Source organism: Bombus flavifrons, chromosome 7, assembly GCF_040668555.2.
Source record: "Bombus flavifrons isolate JBK064 chromosome 7, iyBomFlav1_principal, whole genome shotgun sequence".
Lineage (NCBI taxonomy): Eukaryota > Metazoa > Arthropoda > Insecta > Hymenoptera > Apidae > Bombus > Bombus flavifrons.
In genome coordinates, this window is record NC_138448.1 from 5,901,366 (window position 1) to 5,923,325 (window position 21,960).

Sequence of the window (21,960 nt, forward strand, 5' to 3'; positions counted from 1 at the left end):
TGCTAATATATAAAAAATAAATTAAATTCTTAGATTCACCATGTAAGTTGTAAATATCAATATTCCACCAGTTAATATGAGACTTTGTATATATGAGAAATATATAACTATAAGTACTATAATTTTATTCCTAAACATGAGATACCAAAAGGAAATCTAAAAAAGCAGAAAAGATTTAACTTAATCATTATTTCAGTAATTAAGTTATAATATGTATATATGTGTGTTCTTAATGTTTAATATAATTTATAAAAAAAATAACATGTACAAAAGTACTGTATATGAAAAATATTTTACGTCGGCAATAAATTTAAGAATTTGTTTACTACATGTACATTAATGAGTTACTGCAGGATATTTATGATTCAAATTGTGCAGATATAATTTACTGAACAAATATTTTCTTATTTATTGTATGTATAATTCATGCGTGTATTGAATATGTTGAATATATATGTATATCCAAAATCCCTCTCTGAAGTTTACATATAGTCCACACATTTATTATAACAATAAATAATTTACAGTCCGCTTATCGTATGCATGTAATGCTATGCTGTACACCTTAAATTACCTTTATATTTAAAACTATATTCACAATTCAAAACCAACTTGAAATCTGGAATCAGTTTTAAATACATATTTAAGTACATAACGAATTGTTTAACTTGTTATTGTCTTTTACATAATTCTTTATACTTTAATCAGAAGATCGGACGTTACGAAACATTTGAGATAATTGTCTTAATTAATTAACTATTGAACAATAAAACATAGTTCAATAAACTTTCAGTTCTGTCTGGTTCTATATATTATAATATTTTATCTGTAATTTATAGATCTTTTATTTTTTCTATAAGCATATACTATTCTTCAAAATCATAAGAGCATTTTTATTGGATATATATATGTCGGAGATAAAAGAACATCGGGATTTCCCGGCTTGAATGTTGGGAAGAACCCCAATACCCTAGTCCAGACTTTTACTGTAGCTACACTTAAGTAATAAAAATAAGAAATAGTTCTAATAGTCCAATCTGGCTTTATAACGATGGGTTCGGGCTCGAAGTGACATAACGGGTCACTAGACGTAGCCACGGTCACGGGAGGGATGTGTACCTGACAGAGTTATGAAATGATTATATGGCCCTCATTAAGAACAAAGATTGACCCGAGAAGTGGGGACAGGAATATATAAGGGCAGTTTCATTTGGATCGGGGGGTTAGTCGTTGGACGAATTGCTGATTGGGTTATCGAGAAAATTACCCAAATCGTGTATTTCTGTTTTGCTTTTAAAAAAATTGTATTAATATTTTTGTCGCCGCTTTCCACTGGTGTCGCTGACATCGCAATTTCCTTTTTGATGTTACTGTCGCTAATTTATAGTTCCAATGAGGTTGTTATTAATTATCAAATAAATAGGGATAATCAGTGAAAATTTTCTAATTTTTATTACTTTTTGGATGGTATTAAAAAATATATAAAAAATGCCGCGTATTATGATAAAAGGTGGAGTTTGGCGGAATACGGAGGTGAGGATTGATTTCTAACCTGTATTTACATTTTGATTATATCAGAGATGATTTTTCTGTAAATATTTTATATTTTTAGGATGAGATTTTAAAAGCTGCTGTAATGAAATATGGCAAAAATCAATGGAGTCGAATAGCATCTCTTTTACATAGAAAGTCTGCTAAGCAATGCAAAGCGCGTTGGTTTGAATGGTTAGACCCAAGCATAAAAAAGACAGAATGGAGCAGAGAAGAAGACGAAAAGCTTCTTCATCTTGCAAAATTAATGCCTACCCAATGGAGAACAATTGCACCAATTATAGGACGTACAGCTGCACAATGCTTAGAACGTTACGAATATTTGCTGTGAGTTAAATGTATTTTATAAATTTAAACTAACATGTTTCTGAAAATGGGTTTTACATTCTTTGCTATTATACCATGTTAGGGATCAAGCTCAAAAAAAGGAAGAGGGAGATGATGCTGCAGATGATCCTCGTAAACTAAAACCAGGAGAAATTGATCCAAACCCTGAAACAAAACCAGCTAGGCCTGACCCTAAGGACATGGATGAAGATGGTAAGCTTTCCATTTTACAGACTATTATTTCCTGTTATATGTAAGAACAATAAAATTAGTAATTTTCAGAATTGGAAATGTTGTCTGAGGCACGTGCCAGACTTGCAAACACACAGGGTAAAAAGGCAAAACGTAAAGCCAGAGAGAAACAGTTAGAGGAAGCTCGTAGACTTGCTGCTTTACAAAAACGTAGAGAGTTGAGAGCTGCTGGTATTACTGTATCACAAAAGAATAAGCGCAAACGCGGCGTTAATTACAATTCTGAGATTCCGTTTGAGAAACGACCAGCACCCGGGTTTTACGATACGTCTAATGAGCATGTAGATCCACTTGCCATTGATTTCTCAAAAATGAGACAGCAACATTTAGATGGCGAATTGAGACAAGAAAAGGAAGAAATGGAACGCAGAAAAGACAAGCAGAAGTTGAAACAACGTAAAGAAAACGATATCCCAATGGGAATGTTGAATAATGAAGAGCCAATAAAAAAGAGGAGTAAACTTGTTTTACCAGAACCACAGATATCTGACCAAGAATTACAGCAAGTAGTTAAGCTTGGTAGAGCATCAGAGGTATCTAATTAATATATTTTATTATTTTATGTAAAATATATAAGAATTTATATTTTATGTTATCTGTAATAGGTTGCTCGTGAAGTTGCAACAGAAAGTGGTATCACACTATCAGATAGTTTATTGGCTGATTATTCTTTACCAACTAATGCAGCTGTAACTCCACGTACTCCAGCTGCTGCAGATAGAATACTTCAAGAAGCTCAGAATGTTATGGCTCTTACTCATGTTGATACTCCATTAAAAGGTTGGTGTAATTGTATGTGGAAAAAAACATATATCTAAAATATTAATTTCATTGCTTTATTTTTCACACAGGTGGATTGAATACTCCATTAAATAATTCTGATTTTACTGGTGTTGTACCTTCCACGAACACTGTGGCAACTCCTAACACAATTTTGGCTACGCCATTCCGATCCCAGCGTAGTGACGGAACTCCAGCTAATTCATTTAATACACCAGCATCTACACGAACGCAAAACGGAGTTTTAGCAGCTACACCGGTTCGTGATAAGCTCAGCATTAATCCAAATGAAAATATGGACGGGTCGGAGACTCCGTTAATTCAAAAGCAAGTAAAGGAACAGTTGCGTGCTGGATTGAGTGCGCTTCCAACACCGCGTAATGATTATGAAATAGTAGTTCCTGAAGGTGAAACAAAAAACGAAGATATTACTTCAACCACGACGGAAATTGTAGAAGACCAAGCTGATATAGATGCTAGGCAACAACAAGAATTAATAGAACAAAGTATATAATACATTATCACTGAAGTATAAATGTATATTCTTTACTAGAAAAATTATTTATGTATTAATATTGTATTCTGTTTTACAGGAAAAAAGGAATTATCTAGGAGGTCGCAAGTTATACAACGAGATTTACCACGACCAGTTGATGTAAATATGAATATTTTGAGGCCATTTATGGATACTCCATTAACTGATTTGCAAAGGGTATGTTCATATAATCGTCAAATATATGTATGATGTACATAATAATTATATACATGGTATTCAAAAAAAACTATTCAATATTAGTACATAGAACACACTATACTGTGTAAAAAAAAACCTTAGTAAACATAGGTTGAAAGCTCAACCGTTTCCGAGATATAAACATTTTTTTTATGTTTACTAAGACTCAATTTAATATAGTGTATATATATTATATAAATATTGAATGGTTGTTTTTAATACCCTGTATATAACGATCATATAACAACTATTAATGAATATGTTTCTAGGCAGAAGAACTGATTAAAAGAGAAATGATTACCATGCTACAGTATGACGCATTACAAAATCCGGCACAACAAAATCGTAAAGGTTCCTCAAATTCAGTAATTCAAGCTCAAGCTTACCTTGAACAACATCCATATGTTAATTTTGAAAAAGAAGAACTTGCTGCTGTAAGATATTTTTTACTTTATTGTGAAATTATAATGCTGCTTAATTTTAATAAACATTTCATGTAGGCAAAGAAGCTTTTAACTGATGAAATGGGTGTAGTAAAAGAAGGTATGGCGCATGGAGAACTAAGTTCGGATTCTTATACAACTGTATGGGAAGAATGTTTGTCAGAGGTACCAACATATTTTCCATGCTTAAAACATTTTTGACTTGATAAATATATTTATTTGCTTCTTTATTTTATTAGATATTATATCTGGAAACACAGAAACGATACACGCGAGCAACGTTAGCTTCAAAAAAAGATAGAGTAGAAGCATGCGAAAGAAAGTTAGAAGAGAATCGCATGCATATGACTGGTGAAGCCAAACGGGCAGCAAGAATGGAAAAAAAATTAAAAGTCCTTACTGGTGGATACCAGGTTGGTGATCTTATTTTCAGTACGAAAGATACATATTTTAAAATATGTACATATCATTAATTAATACACTAATTTTCTTTATTATAGACTAGGGCACAAGTATTAACAAAACAATTACATGATCTATGGGAACAAATAGAACAAGCACATTTAGAGCTTTCAACGTTCAAATTTTTACAAACACAGGAAGAAGCAGCCGTGCCGAGACGAGTAAATGCACTTCTGGAAGATGTTAATAGACAAACTGAACGAGAACGCGTACTGCAAGGACGATATGCGCAACTGCAAGATCAGCTGCAACAATGTTAAATAATTTCCAGATTACTTATTGTAATATATTATACCGCAAATATTGTAAACGCTTTTTGAAATACAAAAAGTTAATTTCTATAAAAATTCACTAAACAAGTTTAAACAAACAAAAATTTTTAAGGATCTCAATTTTGTATAATGGAATGCCATTATATTATTTCGAATTATAACTGACGATTCAGCTCATTAGAGCGGAGATAATTTAATGTGAATATAATTTATTGTATGCGAAAGTTAGTATTATAGAATAGTTGTTAAATGAAGAAAGTAAATTGTAAATTCTATATTTTTACCTGATTTAGCAGTTTATCTGATCAGCAATTTTAATAATTTCATGGAGAAATTTTAGATGTTTACAATTTACAACTTCTATTACAGTGCAATTTATTTAAAAATTGCGAACATAAAAATTATTACTGATGCGTAATGTAATTACGTTTTCGACAAAAAGCTAAAAATTATGTGAAGACAATATAATACTGTATTAAATATCGTAGTTTTTTAATAAACGATCAATCATTAAAAATTAAAATTTATTATTAATTCAGAGAAGTAAGAATGTAATTACTCGCATAATAAATTATAAAATGCAGGAAAGTGTATAAAATATATTTAAAAATATTACAAAATTCTAATTCTTACAAACATAATCATTTTAAAGAAATTGACTTATTTTCATTAGTTTCTTATTTAAGCAATAGTTTAAAAAGTACTATTTTCATAAGAAAAACTACTTTATAATCGAAATTATATCATAAATATATACTATAAAAATATAAATTTAATTACTTCTTTTAAAGCCACGGTTTCCATCCTACGTGCGTACGACCCAGAATATTTAAATCGGTTGCTTGATCCAGCAAACATTCGATCTAAAAATTTAGAGAACCTTATTGCTAAATGATCACAACAATAAAATTTTTTAAAGGATTACCTGCTCCTCAGGAGTTAAAAAGCCATTCAGTTTTGCTCGTGTTCGTTTGATGTCATCATCCCCAGTAACTATAGCATAATATCTATCGAAATATTTATCATGATGTTGCTCTTTTAGTTGATCTAGTGTAATCAAAGATGGTTTAATCCCATTCAACTTCTTCGTAACTGCTTCGATCTTTCTTATTGGTACCCATTTAACATCTATAATTTGCATAAAATAAAAGTAGTCACGTGCTATTCTCTATTTAAGAATTAAAATAGTTCATCTTATACATAACTAAAACTACCTATAACATCTTCTTCACTTTCTCTTAATGCTTTGTTAACGTGTTCAGTCCAATTCAAAGGTTCATGAACGAAAACGTCCATACAAGATAGAATAGGTCCTTGTTCGTTTCTCACTGCTTGTAATGTATGTATCATTATCGTTTTCAAAAGATCCTTTTCGGTGAAAGGCTTCAATAAGCCTAGGATTTGGGGTGTTAAGCGAAAAGGCATTAATTCTGGTATTCTTTGGTCAACGCCAGCATCAAAGGCTAGCCCAAAGTCGATACCTAAACAACGCCCTGAATCGATAACGATAAGGGTGTTTTCCAAATGCCGATCACCAATGCCTAAAATCCAATGTGCAATACACATAGTAGCATACGAAGTAATAAAATTTCGACGCATTGTAATAAAACTTTCTATGGATGGACATAATACAGTCAATGTTTTGCGTAAACTGTTCCATTCGGTTTTACCAATAAATTCGTTCATTTTACTGGTCACTTCTGAGGCGTTGTACTTTACTATTGCTTCCTTGTATTTTTCATGCAGCTGTTTAGAAGGAGCAACGTTTTGAATCCATTCTTGATAAAGTTTACTTATAGAATCGTATCGTTCTATCTCTTGCTTTGACAGTGTGAAATTTATTAACTCTTGCAAAGATCTTGTGTTATCTACCCATTGTATAAGACCCACTGTTTTAGACAAGGGAATCACCTGCATTTAAAAAGTTAATTCCCTTTTAATATTGACTTTTTACTATTCTTTAATATTCTATGAATTATTTAAAAAAGTACTCACCTGATAGGTATCAATAGATAATTGTCTTTGTCTACAAGCTGCATCAATTTGTAATGTCTTGTTCATAATAGTAAACAACTGCTGTAATCTTTGATCTTGTCGTAGATCTTCTCCAAATTTTGTCAGAAAATGATAGTCCTTTGCATCATTACCAATCATAGTAATCCGAATAGGTTTGCGCATTGACCACATAACTCTTATAGTTGAGTCAAACTTTAAAATTTTTGCATGATACTGAGGCATAGGTTTTCTATTGCCAGTATACTGACCAGGTATCTCTACATCTCTTTCAGGAAAGTTGCACAACCATGGACTGTAATCTTGCAATCTATTTTTATTATTATCTTTTTTAATAAGTAATATTTTAATTCTTTCGATTATCCTGTCCACGCATAATTTAATTTCTTCAGTTTTTTTATTTTCTAACTCCTTTATCATATTTTTATAGGATGCAATCTTATTGAAGATGTTCCCTGGTTTTGGATCATGTTTGTTCTCTCTTAGATTTGGATATACTTTCTTTAGAAATATATCTATAGCTGTAGCTGTTCCAAGAGATAAATTTTTTCTAAATTCAATTAAATAGTGTCGTAAATATAATTCTGGTTTGACTACATAATGCAGCGCTGTCAAGAATCGATCGATTTCCGGTCTATTGTAAAGGATTTGTCGAATTTCATAAGTACTAGTTTCACTTAAGAGAGTAGGGTTTGTCTCCATTGTCAAACGAAATGTGTAAATAACTGCATTAGGATAAGTCTCAACAATCCGTTTAAGAACAGGTATAATTAAAGGAGCAATTGACGTTCCTAAATGGGAAAATAGTTGGGCTTGCCAAGAGAGAAACAGCCAAATTTGAATACTTTCAATCTCTTTCATAAAAATATCCTTTGTTTCTTGATCGTTGAAATATTCAGGTTTTAACAAACAGGGAAAATAGTGGGCTGCCTCAAGAGATCCATAACTCATTGCTTTCAATATAGAATGAATAAATTCTTTACTTAACTGAATATCACGTGTATCATGCGATAATCTGTCATAGCAATACTTTGCAAGACTGAAATAACATTCCTTAATATTCTTAGTCGTCATATCACAGCACGTTTTCAAATTATTAAAGCTATAAGTTTCCAGTGTATTTCTAATGCCAGATAACTCATTATTCTCGGCGTTTATTTCTTTCAAAATTGTAGTATTTCCTCTTAACAATTCTGCGAACGTTTCATTTTCTTCACTAAACTTTATGATCTTCGATGCTATCATACTGATTTGCTTCCGACTACTAACATTCGTAGCATCAGCAATAGAGTTTTGTCGTAAAAGATCATGACAATGTTTCCAAGAAGAAGAGTAGTGTGATAGCTTTTTTTTCATGTCCGTTTCAGTATCTCCTATCAGGTATTTCAATTTTCCACAAAATAATAAAAATTCATTGAAAAAGATTGACGGAGCTTCTACACTTTGTTCCACTTGTCGTAAATAATTTTTTGCTATGTATTTGTTCTTCTGATTTATCGATGCCTCGACCATCTTCAATCTCATATCAAAGATAATAGTGCGCAGTCTATACGTAATCGAATTTTCGTTTTCATCAGGATTACTGTCTGAATCGTTCTGTATTAAACTCTCATTCCATTCCTTCAATTTGTCATCAAGTAATTTATTAATAAAATAAGTCCTATAAGACGTTAGTTTATCCCATGGGAGTATAGCGTCCAGTGATGAAGGCATACTGTTATCCCAGAACTTTAATATCTCGTTTAAATCGCGCGATGATTCAGCCGATTTCAAAATTTTTATAAATTTATTTACATCGTTAATGATTCGCAACTTCTGTAGCTTGCAAATTCTTAATTGTATGGAAAGCGGATGAAGTCTGATCCATTGTTCCCTTATCTCATCAGAAGAGTTCAATAAAAATTCACGGGCAACTTCTAGTTGATTATGCAAAAAAAATATCGAACATTCTTCCCCAAAGAATCGTTTCATGTGTTTTATCTTTGTCGTGTCATTCAACCAAGATTCCATGATTTTGAAGTCATTTTGGAATTCCTCAGTATTGTCTTCATTTATCAGTTTACGGACATGAACATCAAACACCCAGGGGAACATCCAATCTTTCCATGGATTATTCCAAATGTTGTCCAAATTACTATCAAGCTTGTCCTTTATGTGTCTGTCAATTTCATGCCAGCTGCATAAATTACTTAGACATTCAAACAAGCCTTGAAGACAATGCTCCTTCACTAATTCTGATTCCGTTCCATAAGCCTCCTCATATGCTAGCTTTGCTCTTTCCCATTTGTTAGATACTTGGGCAAATGATGCGATCTAAAATTTTGAGAGAACTGATTTAAAAAAGGATATCATAATCAATTTCATTATCATCATTTATTACAAGATAAATATATTTATATACATACTTGCATATCTTTATTTGTAATATGATTTTGAAAAATGCTAAGAACTGTATCAACATCATTCATAGATTTATAAAGATTTGTTAAAAGCAACCATTTAGAGGATGAGTCATCCACATGTTCCCGTCGTATTTTCTTTTTAGGTGGCCTATAAATATTTGTCTCATGAATCAAATTTTCCTCTAAAACAAGTGATCCAAGGAAGTTTAAACTATTCGACCTCGAGGCCTTCGTAATGATTTCTGGTGAACAATCTGTTATAGAAGCATTTAATAATATTTCTAAAATTGCAGTTATAGTGGAATTACTATTTTGTTCATTTTCCATAATATGTTCCATACTGTCTACAAGTTTTTCTATAAAACTACTCTGTCTGCAGTTTTCAATTAATGAGCAAACAATATTAACTATTAAATCTTTACAAATCAACTGATCATTCTTTGCTAACTGTTGCAATGGTTCGATCAGTGTAGCATGCGATATTTCAATATCTGGAAAATCACCAATTCTATACTTTCTATACAATTTTACACTGCTTCTTTGCCGCACGCCTTCGTCTTTTATCATTTCCGCATGCTGTATATTTCTTTTAATCTCTTTCTGTCTTATAGCTGCAGAAATATCACTTGCACTGCTTAAAAATCGTTTCGACTTTTTATTGTAGGCAGGTTGCGGTACTTTTGGTACTTCAAATGTATTATCTTCTCCTAGATTAATAAACATTGCAATAGATGTATCGTTAACGTAAGTCGGCTCGAAATCAAGCTCCTGAGTTGCTTGAAGCATTAATTGTGAATTATGCGATGTTGTGTATGTAGAATCAGAGGACATATATGATAATGTAGTGTTCATTTGAGTGAATGTTTGATTCATTTGACTAGCTAAGGATGGAGCAAAAAGCGGAGCCTTTGATCCAAAATTCTTTGTCCTCCATAAGAGAGCTATTTTGTAGTCTCTATAACTGCAATCATGCAAAGGTTCAAATATCTTTTGTGTATAATTATTTGATTTCTTTATAAGATCTGTAATAACTAAAAATATGAATGGTAAGAAATTTTGACCAGCATTGGGAGTATATATATCTACTACTTCAAGCAACCTTTCTTTACAAGTATTTGTTAATTTTGCATCTTGTGTCCAAAAGTTTAGTATCATTTCTTGTAACGTTTCAGTAGGATCCAATATACCATTAAGTAATATTTCTTTGCTGATCCGCATTAACTCCTTTATCTCATTATTTCCAGAACTGTCTCCTGCGTATTTCTTATAAATATTTATAAATATACCATAAGCGATTTCTCTATATTCAGAAAGTTTATGCTTTGTATAAGGTGGTACTAATGTTATAAATGACAGTATATTTGGAGGAGGTAGGACATGAACTAAAGAATGGATAATTTTTAATGTTATTTTCTCACAGGGTAAAATTTTATTTGTTAATAAATCATGAAGCTTCATGTGAGCTAACTCCTTTACTATTTGATCTGTAGTAAAATTTGGTATGCATAATAAAAATATTTCTAAACCATTTGACTTGCCTTGAAAATCTACTCTAAATATACTTCTTTTAACAAAATCAAAATAATCCATTGCTGCAATCGGGTAATTTTTACATAATGCACGAATGCATTTCATCTGTCTATTCTCGCATTTCGTTTGCATCTGTCTCAATATATTTCGAATTGTATCAATTATAGCGCACCTTTTGTTTGCTAATGTATTATCATCGCTCAGAGATTTCAAGATTAAACCATAGCATTCACAACATTGTAAAATTGTTTCTTCATCATCCTGCCATTTTTTTAAAGATCTTTCCAGAAATTCTAAGATATCGTTTCTTTGAATAATGTCTAGTCCCATGCCATTAATGAAACAGATTAATATTAAATATACTGTAGCTCCGGGTGCAGTACTCATCTTATCGCTTAAATTTTTAGGTAGCTTCAAATAAGGATGCCATACTTCGAGTACAGTTTTTACCATGTTCATGTTGTAATTATAAATAGATTTAGAAATTTTCTCGGTTTTCGTTACTATTACCTTTTGGATCAATGTCTCCCATAGCTGTTGAATTTCATCTTTATTCTGATCAAATGTAGATTCGTTTAATCTTTGAAGAGAAGTTTGCCAATCAATTAACATTTCTATAACATCAATAATAATATAATTTAATTTGTTTCTCTTCAAATATGAATATGTTGTATGCATTATTGGTTGAAGGAAAAATTTTGCATAAGGCTGAAACACAGTCTGCATATTCAAGATAACTTTTAACATAAACAATCTGACATTATTATAATTTGTTGTTGTAAAAGAACTAAGAAAACATTTTAACCACTTTGGCACTGTGATAGTGTCATTAGTAGGTGGTACAGATATTTTTTCTTCTATCATATGACTCAGAACTCCACAAATGGAAGCCATACATTCATGATTATTTAGTTCATCATTTTCAAATGTTAAACTCATGCTTTCCTTTTTATCAGTACTATCATGTTTATTTCGTACTATGGTTTCATTAAAATCGTAAGCATTTATATCTTCAGTTAAACTACTGGAAGATAAATCATAACTATATATATATGAGTAATGACTAGATGCTTGTCTTTGTTTTATTCTCTTTCTTATATTAACTAATCTTTTACGATACTTTGGATTTTCAGCAACTGTCTGTTGAAAATTATATTGCTTCTGGCAATCTACAATATTCTCCCAAATCAATTGCTCCTTTTTCCTGTTCTCAATAAAAATACTTGCGTAAGCGTCTTCATCCTTTTTTATATTAGATACAATGGCTATGGAGCAATTATATGCAGAACAATGCAACAATCTTGTTGTTTCTTTAAGCTCAGGCTCATGTGTCCTTAACATACGTACATTTAACGCATTGCTGTATAAACTGTGTAAAAGTTCTTTTCCAGTAACCACATTATCAATAGCATTTCGAGTAATCACACTCTCAGCATTATCTATGTCCCAGATTTGTAATTTTGCAAACATAATTGCAACAAGATCATAACATCCTATTTTTGATACCATAAGTTGTTTTATGTCTGAAGTACCTCCAACCAAACTTTGGCAAATAACTGTATATATTTCTTTAATATTTGTTTCAAAGAATTTATTTATTTCAGTAGTTTTGCAAAATTCAAATGATGGTAAAAGAAATCTTTGTAACACATCAAACCTTTCATTTGTTAAGTTCATAAATAATTTGTATGCTGCTTGCAAAGATTTCACAGCATAATTAGTGGTAATAGAATTAAAGTACTTTTGTAAATATTCATTAGTTGTTTCATTACACAGGTATTTAGCAATACCACTTGCGAATAAAATAATGGTTTCAAATACTATCACCGATTTAGTGACTGGTAATAACATTACCAATTTGTGGAAACAGTTGGTAATTTTTAAAGCTTTCACATTCTTCTGAGAAAAATCATTTGGACACACATCGAGTCTATTATTCTTCAAATTACGTAAAATAACAAGTACTTCTGGTTTTGTATCAGTCATATCAGTTAGACAAACCAGAAAATTATGAAGGATATATATCTTATATTCTATATCTAAATTGTCCATTAGCTGATTAAGAATCCACATATAAAAATCTTTACTTAAAGACGATACTTCTATTGGTTTGTGCTTCAAATGGACTGCAATGCCAAGAATATTTATTAATTTTTGTCTTCTATCTTCTAAATTATTTATTACACTTTCAAATATTGTGAATTTTTTAATAACTGTATCCACTAATACTTCTACACAATCATGGAACTCCTTTTTATACCGTTGTACAAACAGAAATAATTGCTCCATTATCATTAGAAGAGTAGACGGATCTCGTTGCAATAAATCATTAAATATTTCGATAGATTTTTCTATATCCTTTAATATGTATCTAAATATTTCGCATTTAAATGTACTGAAAAAATATATGCCATGTGTAATTTTTTTATCACCTGATCCAAGCATTGTATCATTTTCAATGAATTCAATTAACATCCTTGTCATTGAAAACTGCAAATATAATTTTATAAAATATTTTCAATATGATGATAAAAGATTTTCAATATGTAACACTTTCTATTTGTATATTTAGATAATATACCTCGTAATGAATAAGTGAAAATTCCATTAAAATTTCTAGATAATCTTTTCCTGATGGTTTTATAGTTACATAAATAAGTTCTCCTAATGATTCTCTTACTAACGCCTTGAAAATACGTGTAACTGTATCCTGTCTATTGATCAACTCTTTCATCTATAAAACAATATTAATAATTATAAATAATATGACGTACTGAAAAAGCAATATTACGTATATGTATTATATACCTTATCTAATTGATTAAGGATGTTACAACGATCCAAAAAGCTTAAACCCCGAACATATTGTTTAAGTTCAGTAAAATTCTTTTTACCGTAAATAATGTTATCTAATACAACAAAATCGTATATATGTTTCTCCACATATATCAATAATTCACATTTAAGTAGGTGTAACAAAGAAATATTATTTTTATGCATTATAGACTGTAACAAGTTTCCCATAATTACGAAAAGTTCTTCTGTAATTTCAAGATTTTTTAAATCAAACCCTATTACTTGTGGGCACATTATACATTTTGCAATTAACTCAAAAAAATCTTTATTGAAGAAGAAATCTGGAATGAAATTGCCCTGAAATTGAAAAATTAAAAATTAAAATCTTAATATAAAATTTTTTACAAAATAATTTACTTACATCAAAATTCAATAAAATTTGTGTAAAATCGAATATATTCAATATTGCTTTACATTGCAATGTTTGTAGATCTTCAATCTCTTTCGATAATATTATTAAATTATCTTCCTTATTCTCTATTTTAATTCTATTTATCACATGAATAAAATTCCTAGCACAACTGAAAATTTCATCTTTTTGCGAATTTGAATTATCAAATAAACATTGCATATTCAATAAATCGCCTTTTATTAACCAAATGTAACAATCCAAACTCCTTAAAAAAGGCAGTATGCCATTAACAGGTAGATTTTCTATTTTTGGCAATTCACTTAAAATTATACGATTAAACGTTTCAATTCCGTATGTATCGATATAATTATTTATTATTGTTTTAGCTGAATCACAATCTGCTACATGTTCAGAAAGTTTTACAACTAGTTCCATACATTTTATCCGACAATGTTGATCTAAACAACCACATTGTGTGAGCAACCACTTTACAGCATCGATTAAAGTTGAACCTTCAAATTCATAAGGTTTCCTACGATTATGATGTTCTGCGTTTAACAGATTTTTCTTTGCTATTAGAACTCTCTCAACATGATTAAGAGCATTAATGATTGATGGGTCACTACAACCATCCAAGCTTTTAATGAAACTGTATAAAATTTCCAACCAATATATAGATACAGTTTTCTCATCTTCATGTAGAATGCTATAAATATGATTAAAAGCCGTTGCGCCTGCTATTCGTTTAGAGGTAGAAGGATGCAGAGCAAAATTCTTTATTTTATTTATAACTTTATAAATATTCGACTGACTTATTGCAGCATTATCAGACTGTTTTATGGACCATTTAATAAATTCGCTCAAGCATATCCCAGAAAATTCTCTAAGAGACGAATTGGCGTCATCACATAGACCTTTGAACAGCAAATCGAGAAAATATGTAGTAGGTAGAGATTCGAGCATAAATTTTGAGCTTAACCAGTGAGTTAGCTGTAGCATTAAAGGATAAAAAATTTGTCTCACTGCTTCTTCGTAATCACAGCCCAAATTTAGTAAGGCTGGACATAACATTGTGTAGAGAGAAACGAATCGATCTGGATTAGATACTAAGTATTGTGATGTTTTACCAAGAACGTACATTACTATCGAATGAAGTACTTCACAGGCAATCACCTTCGTCCGTCTATCCCCAGAATTTTGAGCCAATAATATTATTCTGGGCAAAATTTTATCAAAATGGATATCCACTTGTGTATCAGAAAAGGTCAATGAGTATTTGAGTAAGTCTTTCTTGTCCCAAGTAGCTCCTGTGTTCATAGATTTTTTATATATGAAATCCATTATTATATTTGTATCAAGCGAAGCGATAAACAACAAAACTCTCATCTGAAATCTTTCTAAAGTGTTCTCATCGTCTCTTAATATTATTCGTTTAATAACTTTTCGCTCGGTTTTTATGATATCTTGTAGAAATTCTACAGAACTTTCACCACTGTGTAAATATGGTTCCAAAAATGGTACTATTTCTTGTAAAAACATAGCTGTGATTTCATTATCAAAATGATTTGTCCATTTTTCTAATGTGTTTAAAGCTTTACAAGCTAATTCAAAGTCACTTATACCAACTGTAAAGGCAATTTTAAATGTTGGAATTGTACTGTTCAGTATCTTTTCTACATATAACATTGGTACATCTAAAATTAAGTGCACGCATGTAGTTAACAATTCATTGGAAAATGTAGGAATCAAATTCAATACGTTCATTATATACTTATTTAACATTTCTAATGTTTCTGTTTCAATCTCATTGCTACTTAACTCACAAATATGTTTAGATATTGCGTGTACTAATTTATAAAAACCCGACACTAAATGATTTTTGTGAGATTTACTAATAACTTTTAATAAGAATTTGTGTATTGTATTTATGAATAAAGAGGTGTCTAAGCTGTTAATTATATCGACGTATAAATCTACGATATTAACGAACGTTCGAAAATCTGCTTCATTCTCAGCAATTTGAGAAAAGGCTGCATCTGAAAATATATTATCTTCTTTCGTTTTTGTGCTCAGATTTAATTTGTCGATTAATGCAATCCCCACATGCATAGTTGAATCAATTACATATTGTACAGTTTCTCCACTATATTTGAAATCTTTGCTATATTTGTTTTGATCTAAAAGTTGTAGCCACAAAGGCAAATAATCTTTATAGCACAGTGGTCGTTCTGGCAGATTATTCAATCCTCGTTGTAATTCAGCATCAACAAATAAAGTATGCGAACAGGTCCACACTACTCCATTATAAACTAAATATTTAAACACATTATGTAAAAAATACTAAAATATTAAATTTCATTTATGAATATTTATCAAATATATACTTACTTAAATTATATAAAAATTCGTCTAACAGATTTCTATTAATTGTCATAATATTGACGATCGTATTTATCAATAAGGATACAGCAAAATTCTGGTTAGATACAGGGAATTCAGGAAATCTCTTAATTAAAAGAATACTAAGCTTTGTGATTATATTAATTTGATCAATTGAAAGATCGGATGTATGTAATATTATTTCTGAAAGAGCTTCTTGATAATTGCAAATATTTTCCAAGTGTATTTTTTCTATATCATCCCTGCAAAATTAAGGGCATTAATAAATTTATATTATGAAATACTTAAAAGAAACAAATATATAATTGATACCTTGAACAAAGTGGCATAGCACAATTAGCTATCAAAGAAAACATATTTTTCACATCATTATTAGTAAGATATATCTTACATGGTGCAGCTATTTGACTAAATCCATATATAATATAACATAGCATATTTGAATTTACATGATAACTGCTCCTTAATTGTTCCTCGAAAAGATTTTTAAAATACTAGAAATAATAAATATTAAAATATTATAGATATTGTCAAATTCTATATAAACTATTCTACAAAATAGATAGTTACCAGGAATATTGCTTTATCACCCTCAGATGATTTGTGTTTTAAGATGTGTCCAATTACTCTGTAAAATTTTCTTAAAGCATATTGTCCACATTGACTGCATTTTACATTTTTATCTTGGGCCACATTTGTCAATAAATCATACCAGTATTTGTAATCACAATAAACAAGATCACCAAACAAATCTATATGTCTAGACAACAAATTAATTGCAGATCTCATTGAAACTTTTTTAACTGAGTATTTTTGTGGATTGCTTAATTCTTTGACCCATGTGTATAGTTCCTTATAATACTTTTTTTCTATCTTTTCTGTAAGCCTTGTCAATATATTTGAAAGAGCATCCAAATATACTTGAAATATATCAAGTGAATGGGACATAGTTTGTGGATTATACTAAAATTTTTAATGCAAGAATAAAAATTTTTTCTTCAAAGATATTAAACAATAAAATGTACCTGCTTGATGAAATCATTCCTTAACTGCTGAAAGATTATATGATATTCTTGTGCCTCTGAAACTTCTGGACAATGTTTTGCAATTGTTCCAAGTACAGAAAATAATAAGCTTCTTTCTGTAAAAAGTTAAAATTATTGTCTTTATAATTTTAAATTATTTACATGTAAAATAAATTTGTTTATATATTCTAATTCTACCTTTAATGTTAACAAAACAAAATAAGGATACAAATTCTTTTACAGTTTTATCTAATTCAATTTCATATTCCTCAAAACTTGCTATCAACATATTAAATGTACTGCAAGCAGCATTTTGAATAAGTGCTGAACAACGTGTTTTAAGTGCCTGTTGGCATACATTCTACAAACAAACAAAGCTTTAATGTGCTCTGTAAAGATCCATGAAATAACATTCATATTATACCTTTGTTCCAACTATATATGGTATAAATATATCACAGAACTGTTCTATGATAAATTCAAGAAGATGAAATGCTTCTTTAACTGCCATATCAAAACCTTTCTCAGGTTTGTACTTCCCAAGTTCATTATTAAGAAAAGAAAGTAAACCTTTCTTTTTATCAAATAATATAGATAGCATCAATTCTGGAGACAAAAAATGCAAATATTAAATGTTAGTATTTAAAATACAGTTACATATATTTCTCCTACAAAATAAATATAATATTTTACTGTAGTATTAAAAAATAAGATCTATACTTTATGATATATAATAAGATTTATTACATACCACTATCATCTTTCGCTATATTTTGAAAGTATTTTTTACTGTCCTTCAAAATTTCCGTTAAATTTGTGCTGTTTCTTTCTGTAACAGCTCTTTCAAAAATATCCATAAACGTTTTGAACGATTCCATATTCTAGCAACTTGAATAAATCAAGTACAATTTAGTGATTGAATTTTGATTGACATAATATAAAATCTTTTTACATGTTTACTTCGTATATCGTGTATTGCTTTATCTACCTGTAAAAATATGATGATATTGTGTTCCGACTAAATATTATAGAAAAGTATACAACGTAGGTAATATGACGTAGAAGTATGTAGCCGGCCAACTACGTATTAATAATATATTACAATTAATTATTATAACAAAGACCATTTTGTAATTCAAACATTTTAAATATTTTATTAAATAATTAAAATGATGCGAAGAAATACTTTATTATCACATGTATCGCATTGTACAACAAATAGTGTACGAAATAAAGTACATATATATATACATATATATATATATATATATATATATATATATATACAGGGTGGTTGGTAACTGGTGGTACAAGCGAAAAGGGGGTGGTTCTACGCGAAAAGAGATGTCGAAAAAATAGAATAAAAATTTTTCGTTTGAAGCTTTGTTTTCGAGAAAATCGACTTTGAATTTTCGCTCGGTACGCGTGCACTTTATCACATCCCGTTATAACGGATCTCACTGTTGATCGTTGTCTCAATGGAAAAATTAAAAAAAAAAAAAAAAGAAAACAAAGAAAAGTAAAAAAAATTTTTATTCTATATTTTCGACTTCCTTTATCGCGTAGAATCACTCCCTTTCGGCTTGTACCATATTAGCAAACACCATGTATGCGTATATTTAGTTACTATTCTCTGCATATTTCATGCGAATTTCATAGTCCACAGCCTACTTTATTTATTATGTATGTAACATAAAATCATTGGAATAATGATTTTTGCATTAACATTAATGTACGTGCCAAATAATACGTGCACCGGAAATGACGTTTACAAAATGGGGTACGCCCATGTAAATGAAGAATTTTAATATAATGTACAAAATATATAAAATTTAGCATTAAAATTGTCGCACATATATTTAAAAATTAATTGGATCAAAGTATTTTTCAAAAATTCTAAGAATGTAAGGTTAATGCAAGATTTTACACGGAACTAGTTTCCATTTTCGCGCGTGAGACTACGTCATAACGACAGGGGTGGGGGTATTTAGAAAGCGGCCATTAGACGCGCAGCGTGGGCTTCTGTTAGTCTTCGTCAGACTGTGTTGTGAGGAGGGTGTGTTGCTCGATAGTTTCAAATCTTTTGTGTGCAGTTGTGTGAATCTCTTCTGTTTTGTTCTACAACAAACACGATCCGGATACAGGTTGGTGTACTTTATTACTTATTCAATAATTACGTGAAATATTTCAGAAAGCTATAAGAAAACTACAAAGCCATCATCATGGTAAGGACAAAGAAGGGTCTTCCAAAAACTGACGCCGACAAGCCAAGTGAAACTGAACGATTAGTAACTTGGATTAAGAAAGTTCGCAGGAAAAAATCAAAGTGTCTCCGAAAACGCAGACGCGATTTACGGATTGAAGCAGTGCTGACGTGCGCTCTGTCCAAAGCTGAGAATGATTTACACATCCTGCAATTATCAACAGCTTCAAAATGGGAGCGAATTAAAGAACAATGCTTGCAGAACACAAATTATACAAATTATGAACTCCGCAATGGTGAAGACACAGAAAATCCGGGATTGTCTCAACAGAATCCTCGGGAAGAGCCATTGTGTCCTGAATTGAGCAGTTTAGACGATTTCATGTCTAAGTTGGCAGAAGTAAAAACACCGTTACAACGGTGAAGTAGCGGAAAAAATGCAAGCGATCAGGTTTGGGAGACCTAGGAACTAAATGTGACTACTTTGACAAGAGGATTTCTCGCAGCGTTTTATCTATCAAATGCTTCGAGATTTCAGCAACTATATGGAATCTCGAGCGATTATGGAACACCGTGTATTGCGTCGGTGCTGCAGGAATAGAAATCGCATTATTATCTTATATATATTTGGATATTTTTTGTTTGCAGACTCACCGTTCGAGATGGCATTGGGACAGGCGGAGCGAGTTGGTGTTCGCAACGATGCTGAAGCGTACCGCACGATCGGGGACCCCATGTTCTCTAGTCTCTGCGCCTTTCGTTGGTTCGGTTTGTAAACTGTATCGGGATCAATGCATTCCCCTTTACAGTTTTATATTATTGTATATTATTTTTATATATTTTTATATTTTATTATATTTTGTAATTTTATAAATATATACGTTGTATGTCTTATAGTTTAAAGAAAATTTGTATAGTACATTTTAACTTGTAGATTTAGTAGTACCGTTTCAAATATTCGCTCCATTATTCTGAACGTCAAGATTTTGTATATTTGCTTAATGTTAATTAACAGTTTTGTAGACTTTAAGAAATAAAATGAAATTAATAAAATTTGGAAAATGTTTACAATTTTTCTGCAATCTTCTAGTTCATATTAATGCCAAAAATCCTTTTCTTTCCAGCATACTGCACATAGCAAAATTCTGTCGCAGGCAAGAGACCCGTACATGTGTCCAGGCTGTTGGCCGTCATCGGCAACATTATTTGGCCTGTCTGTGTATGAGATAAGGAGTGACGAGAGAGAATTGGTACGGGATAAACAAGGGTAAATAGTCTTTGCTTTTAGAAAATCGGGCATGAAGTTTTTTGGCTGACGAATGGGTCGCACGATGATCAAGTTGTACATAAACGTCTCATCACTCCGCGCTCCCGTACCTTGAACATCCAAGCATCAACTAATTCCAAAATCGTCTGACGCGCGATACTCGTAGGCTTATTGTGACGAACTACAGCAAATTGTAGCAAATCTTATTTGGTGAGCTCTAATCCCTTTTGTTCGTTATCTGTGCAAATGTGTTTTCTCAGGTCCGGAAAAGTTTTTTCATATCTTGTACCACCAAGTCGTATGCGAGTTACTCTGGCTTATCAATATGCCTTGTTGAAAGTTGAGCAAGCTGAATACTGTCACAGCAGCTCTCTATCTTCCCATTTGAATTAAGATAATAAGAGCTTTTTGAGGTATGGAGTAAATTGAATGCATCTTTGTTGAGCCTAGATGATCCAGAATGGCGAGCTACCGCAAGTATCGCAACTAATCTGAATAATAGCCATGCACGTATATGTAATATGTTTAATACGGATAGGAAATTATTTTGAAATTTAACAATCATTGCAATAATTATGTCGGTTCGGAAGTCATTTTTTTGTTATTTTTGAAAATATGTAGGATGTATAAAAGACAAATATAGGGAGGATACAAATAGTCTTGACTCTTCTGCAGAAGGAGAAAGAAAAATAAAGGGTGATAAGGAAATGGGCATACCATACAAATAATTTCAATATAAAGTCATTTGAAGCATGGTAACGAGCATGGTAGTGTTAAATTCTTAGAAATATGTAATACCCAAATGTGAAATTTGTATTATTTAAGTGTTTCAATATGTTAGGTATTCCTGGGTCGACACTTAGAATTTTTGCTTTAGAAAGTTGAAGAAAATTACATTTGTGACATGAATTTTATAATAAGCCTCCTGCTCTATGGGAAAGCCATCTAAACATATATGTATTGTTTATATATTATTGCTTTTATTATATTCACAAAAGAAGAAATAATGTGATGTTAATACAATGCGTCACAAAGTGTTCAAATGCATTGCGTCAAAATTTTTATGACAATTTTTGTATTTATAAAAGTTTT

General features: G+C 30.8%; 2 protein-coding genes across 2 annotated transcripts; one reads left to right on the forward strand and one right to left on the reverse strand.

Annotated features, from left to right (window-relative positions):
- The first annotated feature begins 1,338 nt into the window (after nucleotides 1-1,338).
- Cdc5 (cell division cycle protein 21) lies at nucleotides 1,339-4,895 on the forward strand. Its single transcript, XM_069117745.1, has 11 exons — nucleotides 1,339-1,533; nucleotides 1,613-1,878; nucleotides 1,961-2,091; nucleotides 2,161-2,663; nucleotides 2,736-2,910; nucleotides 2,982-3,416; nucleotides 3,504-3,622; nucleotides 3,913-4,077; nucleotides 4,144-4,251; nucleotides 4,326-4,499; nucleotides 4,587-4,895. The coding sequence occupies exons 1-11, from the start codon at nucleotides 1,489-1,491 to the stop codon at nucleotides 4,806-4,808; spliced, it is 2,343 nt and encodes a 780-aa protein (XP_068973846.1). The 5' UTR covers nucleotides 1,339-1,488; the 3' UTR covers nucleotides 4,809-4,895.
- Nucleotides 4,896-5,399: 504 nt separating this feature from the next.
- LOC138182140 (DNA-dependent protein kinase catalytic subunit) lies at nucleotides 5,400-18,603 on the reverse strand. Its single transcript, XM_069117744.1, has 15 exons — nucleotides 18,150-18,603; nucleotides 17,823-18,004; nucleotides 17,597-17,759; nucleotides 17,399-17,514; nucleotides 16,944-17,336; nucleotides 16,686-16,867; nucleotides 16,362-16,615; nucleotides 13,983-16,282; nucleotides 13,574-13,918; nucleotides 13,347-13,499; nucleotides 9,239-13,255; nucleotides 6,816-9,146; nucleotides 6,035-6,731; nucleotides 5,746-5,948; nucleotides 5,400-5,683 (listed from the first exon to the last, which is right to left on the reverse strand). Exons 1-15 carry the CDS (start codon nucleotides 18,274-18,276, stop codon nucleotides 5,606-5,608), a joined length of 11,541 nt encoding a protein of 3,846 aa, XP_068973845.1. The 5' UTR covers nucleotides 18,277-18,603; the 3' UTR covers nucleotides 5,400-5,605.
- Nucleotides 18,604-21,960: the final 3,357 nt, after the last annotated feature.

Coding starts and splice junctions, on each gene's coding strand:
- Cdc5 (XM_069117745.1), top strand. CDS start 1,489: ATGCCGCGTATTATGATAAAAGGTGGAGTTTGGCGGAATACGGAG. Junction 2,911..2,981: donor TGTTGATACTCCATTAAAAG/GTTGGTGTAATT, acceptor TTTTTCACACAG/GTGGATTGAATACTCCATTA. Junction 4,500..4,586: donor TCCTTACTGGTGGATACCAG/GTTGGTGATCTT, acceptor TCTTTATTATAG/ACTAGGGCACAAGTATTAAC.
- LOC138182140 (XM_069117744.1), bottom strand. CDS start 18,276: ATGGAATCGTTCAAAACGTTTATGGATATTTTTGAAAGAGCTGTTACA. Junction 9,147..9,238: donor TTACAAATAAAGATATGCAA/GTATGTATATAA, acceptor TCAAAATTTTAG/ATCGCATCATTTGCCCAAGT. Junction 5,684..5,745: donor TTTTAACTCCTGAGGAGCAG/GTAATCCTTTAA, acceptor CTAAATTTTTAG/ATCGAATGTTTGCTGGATCA.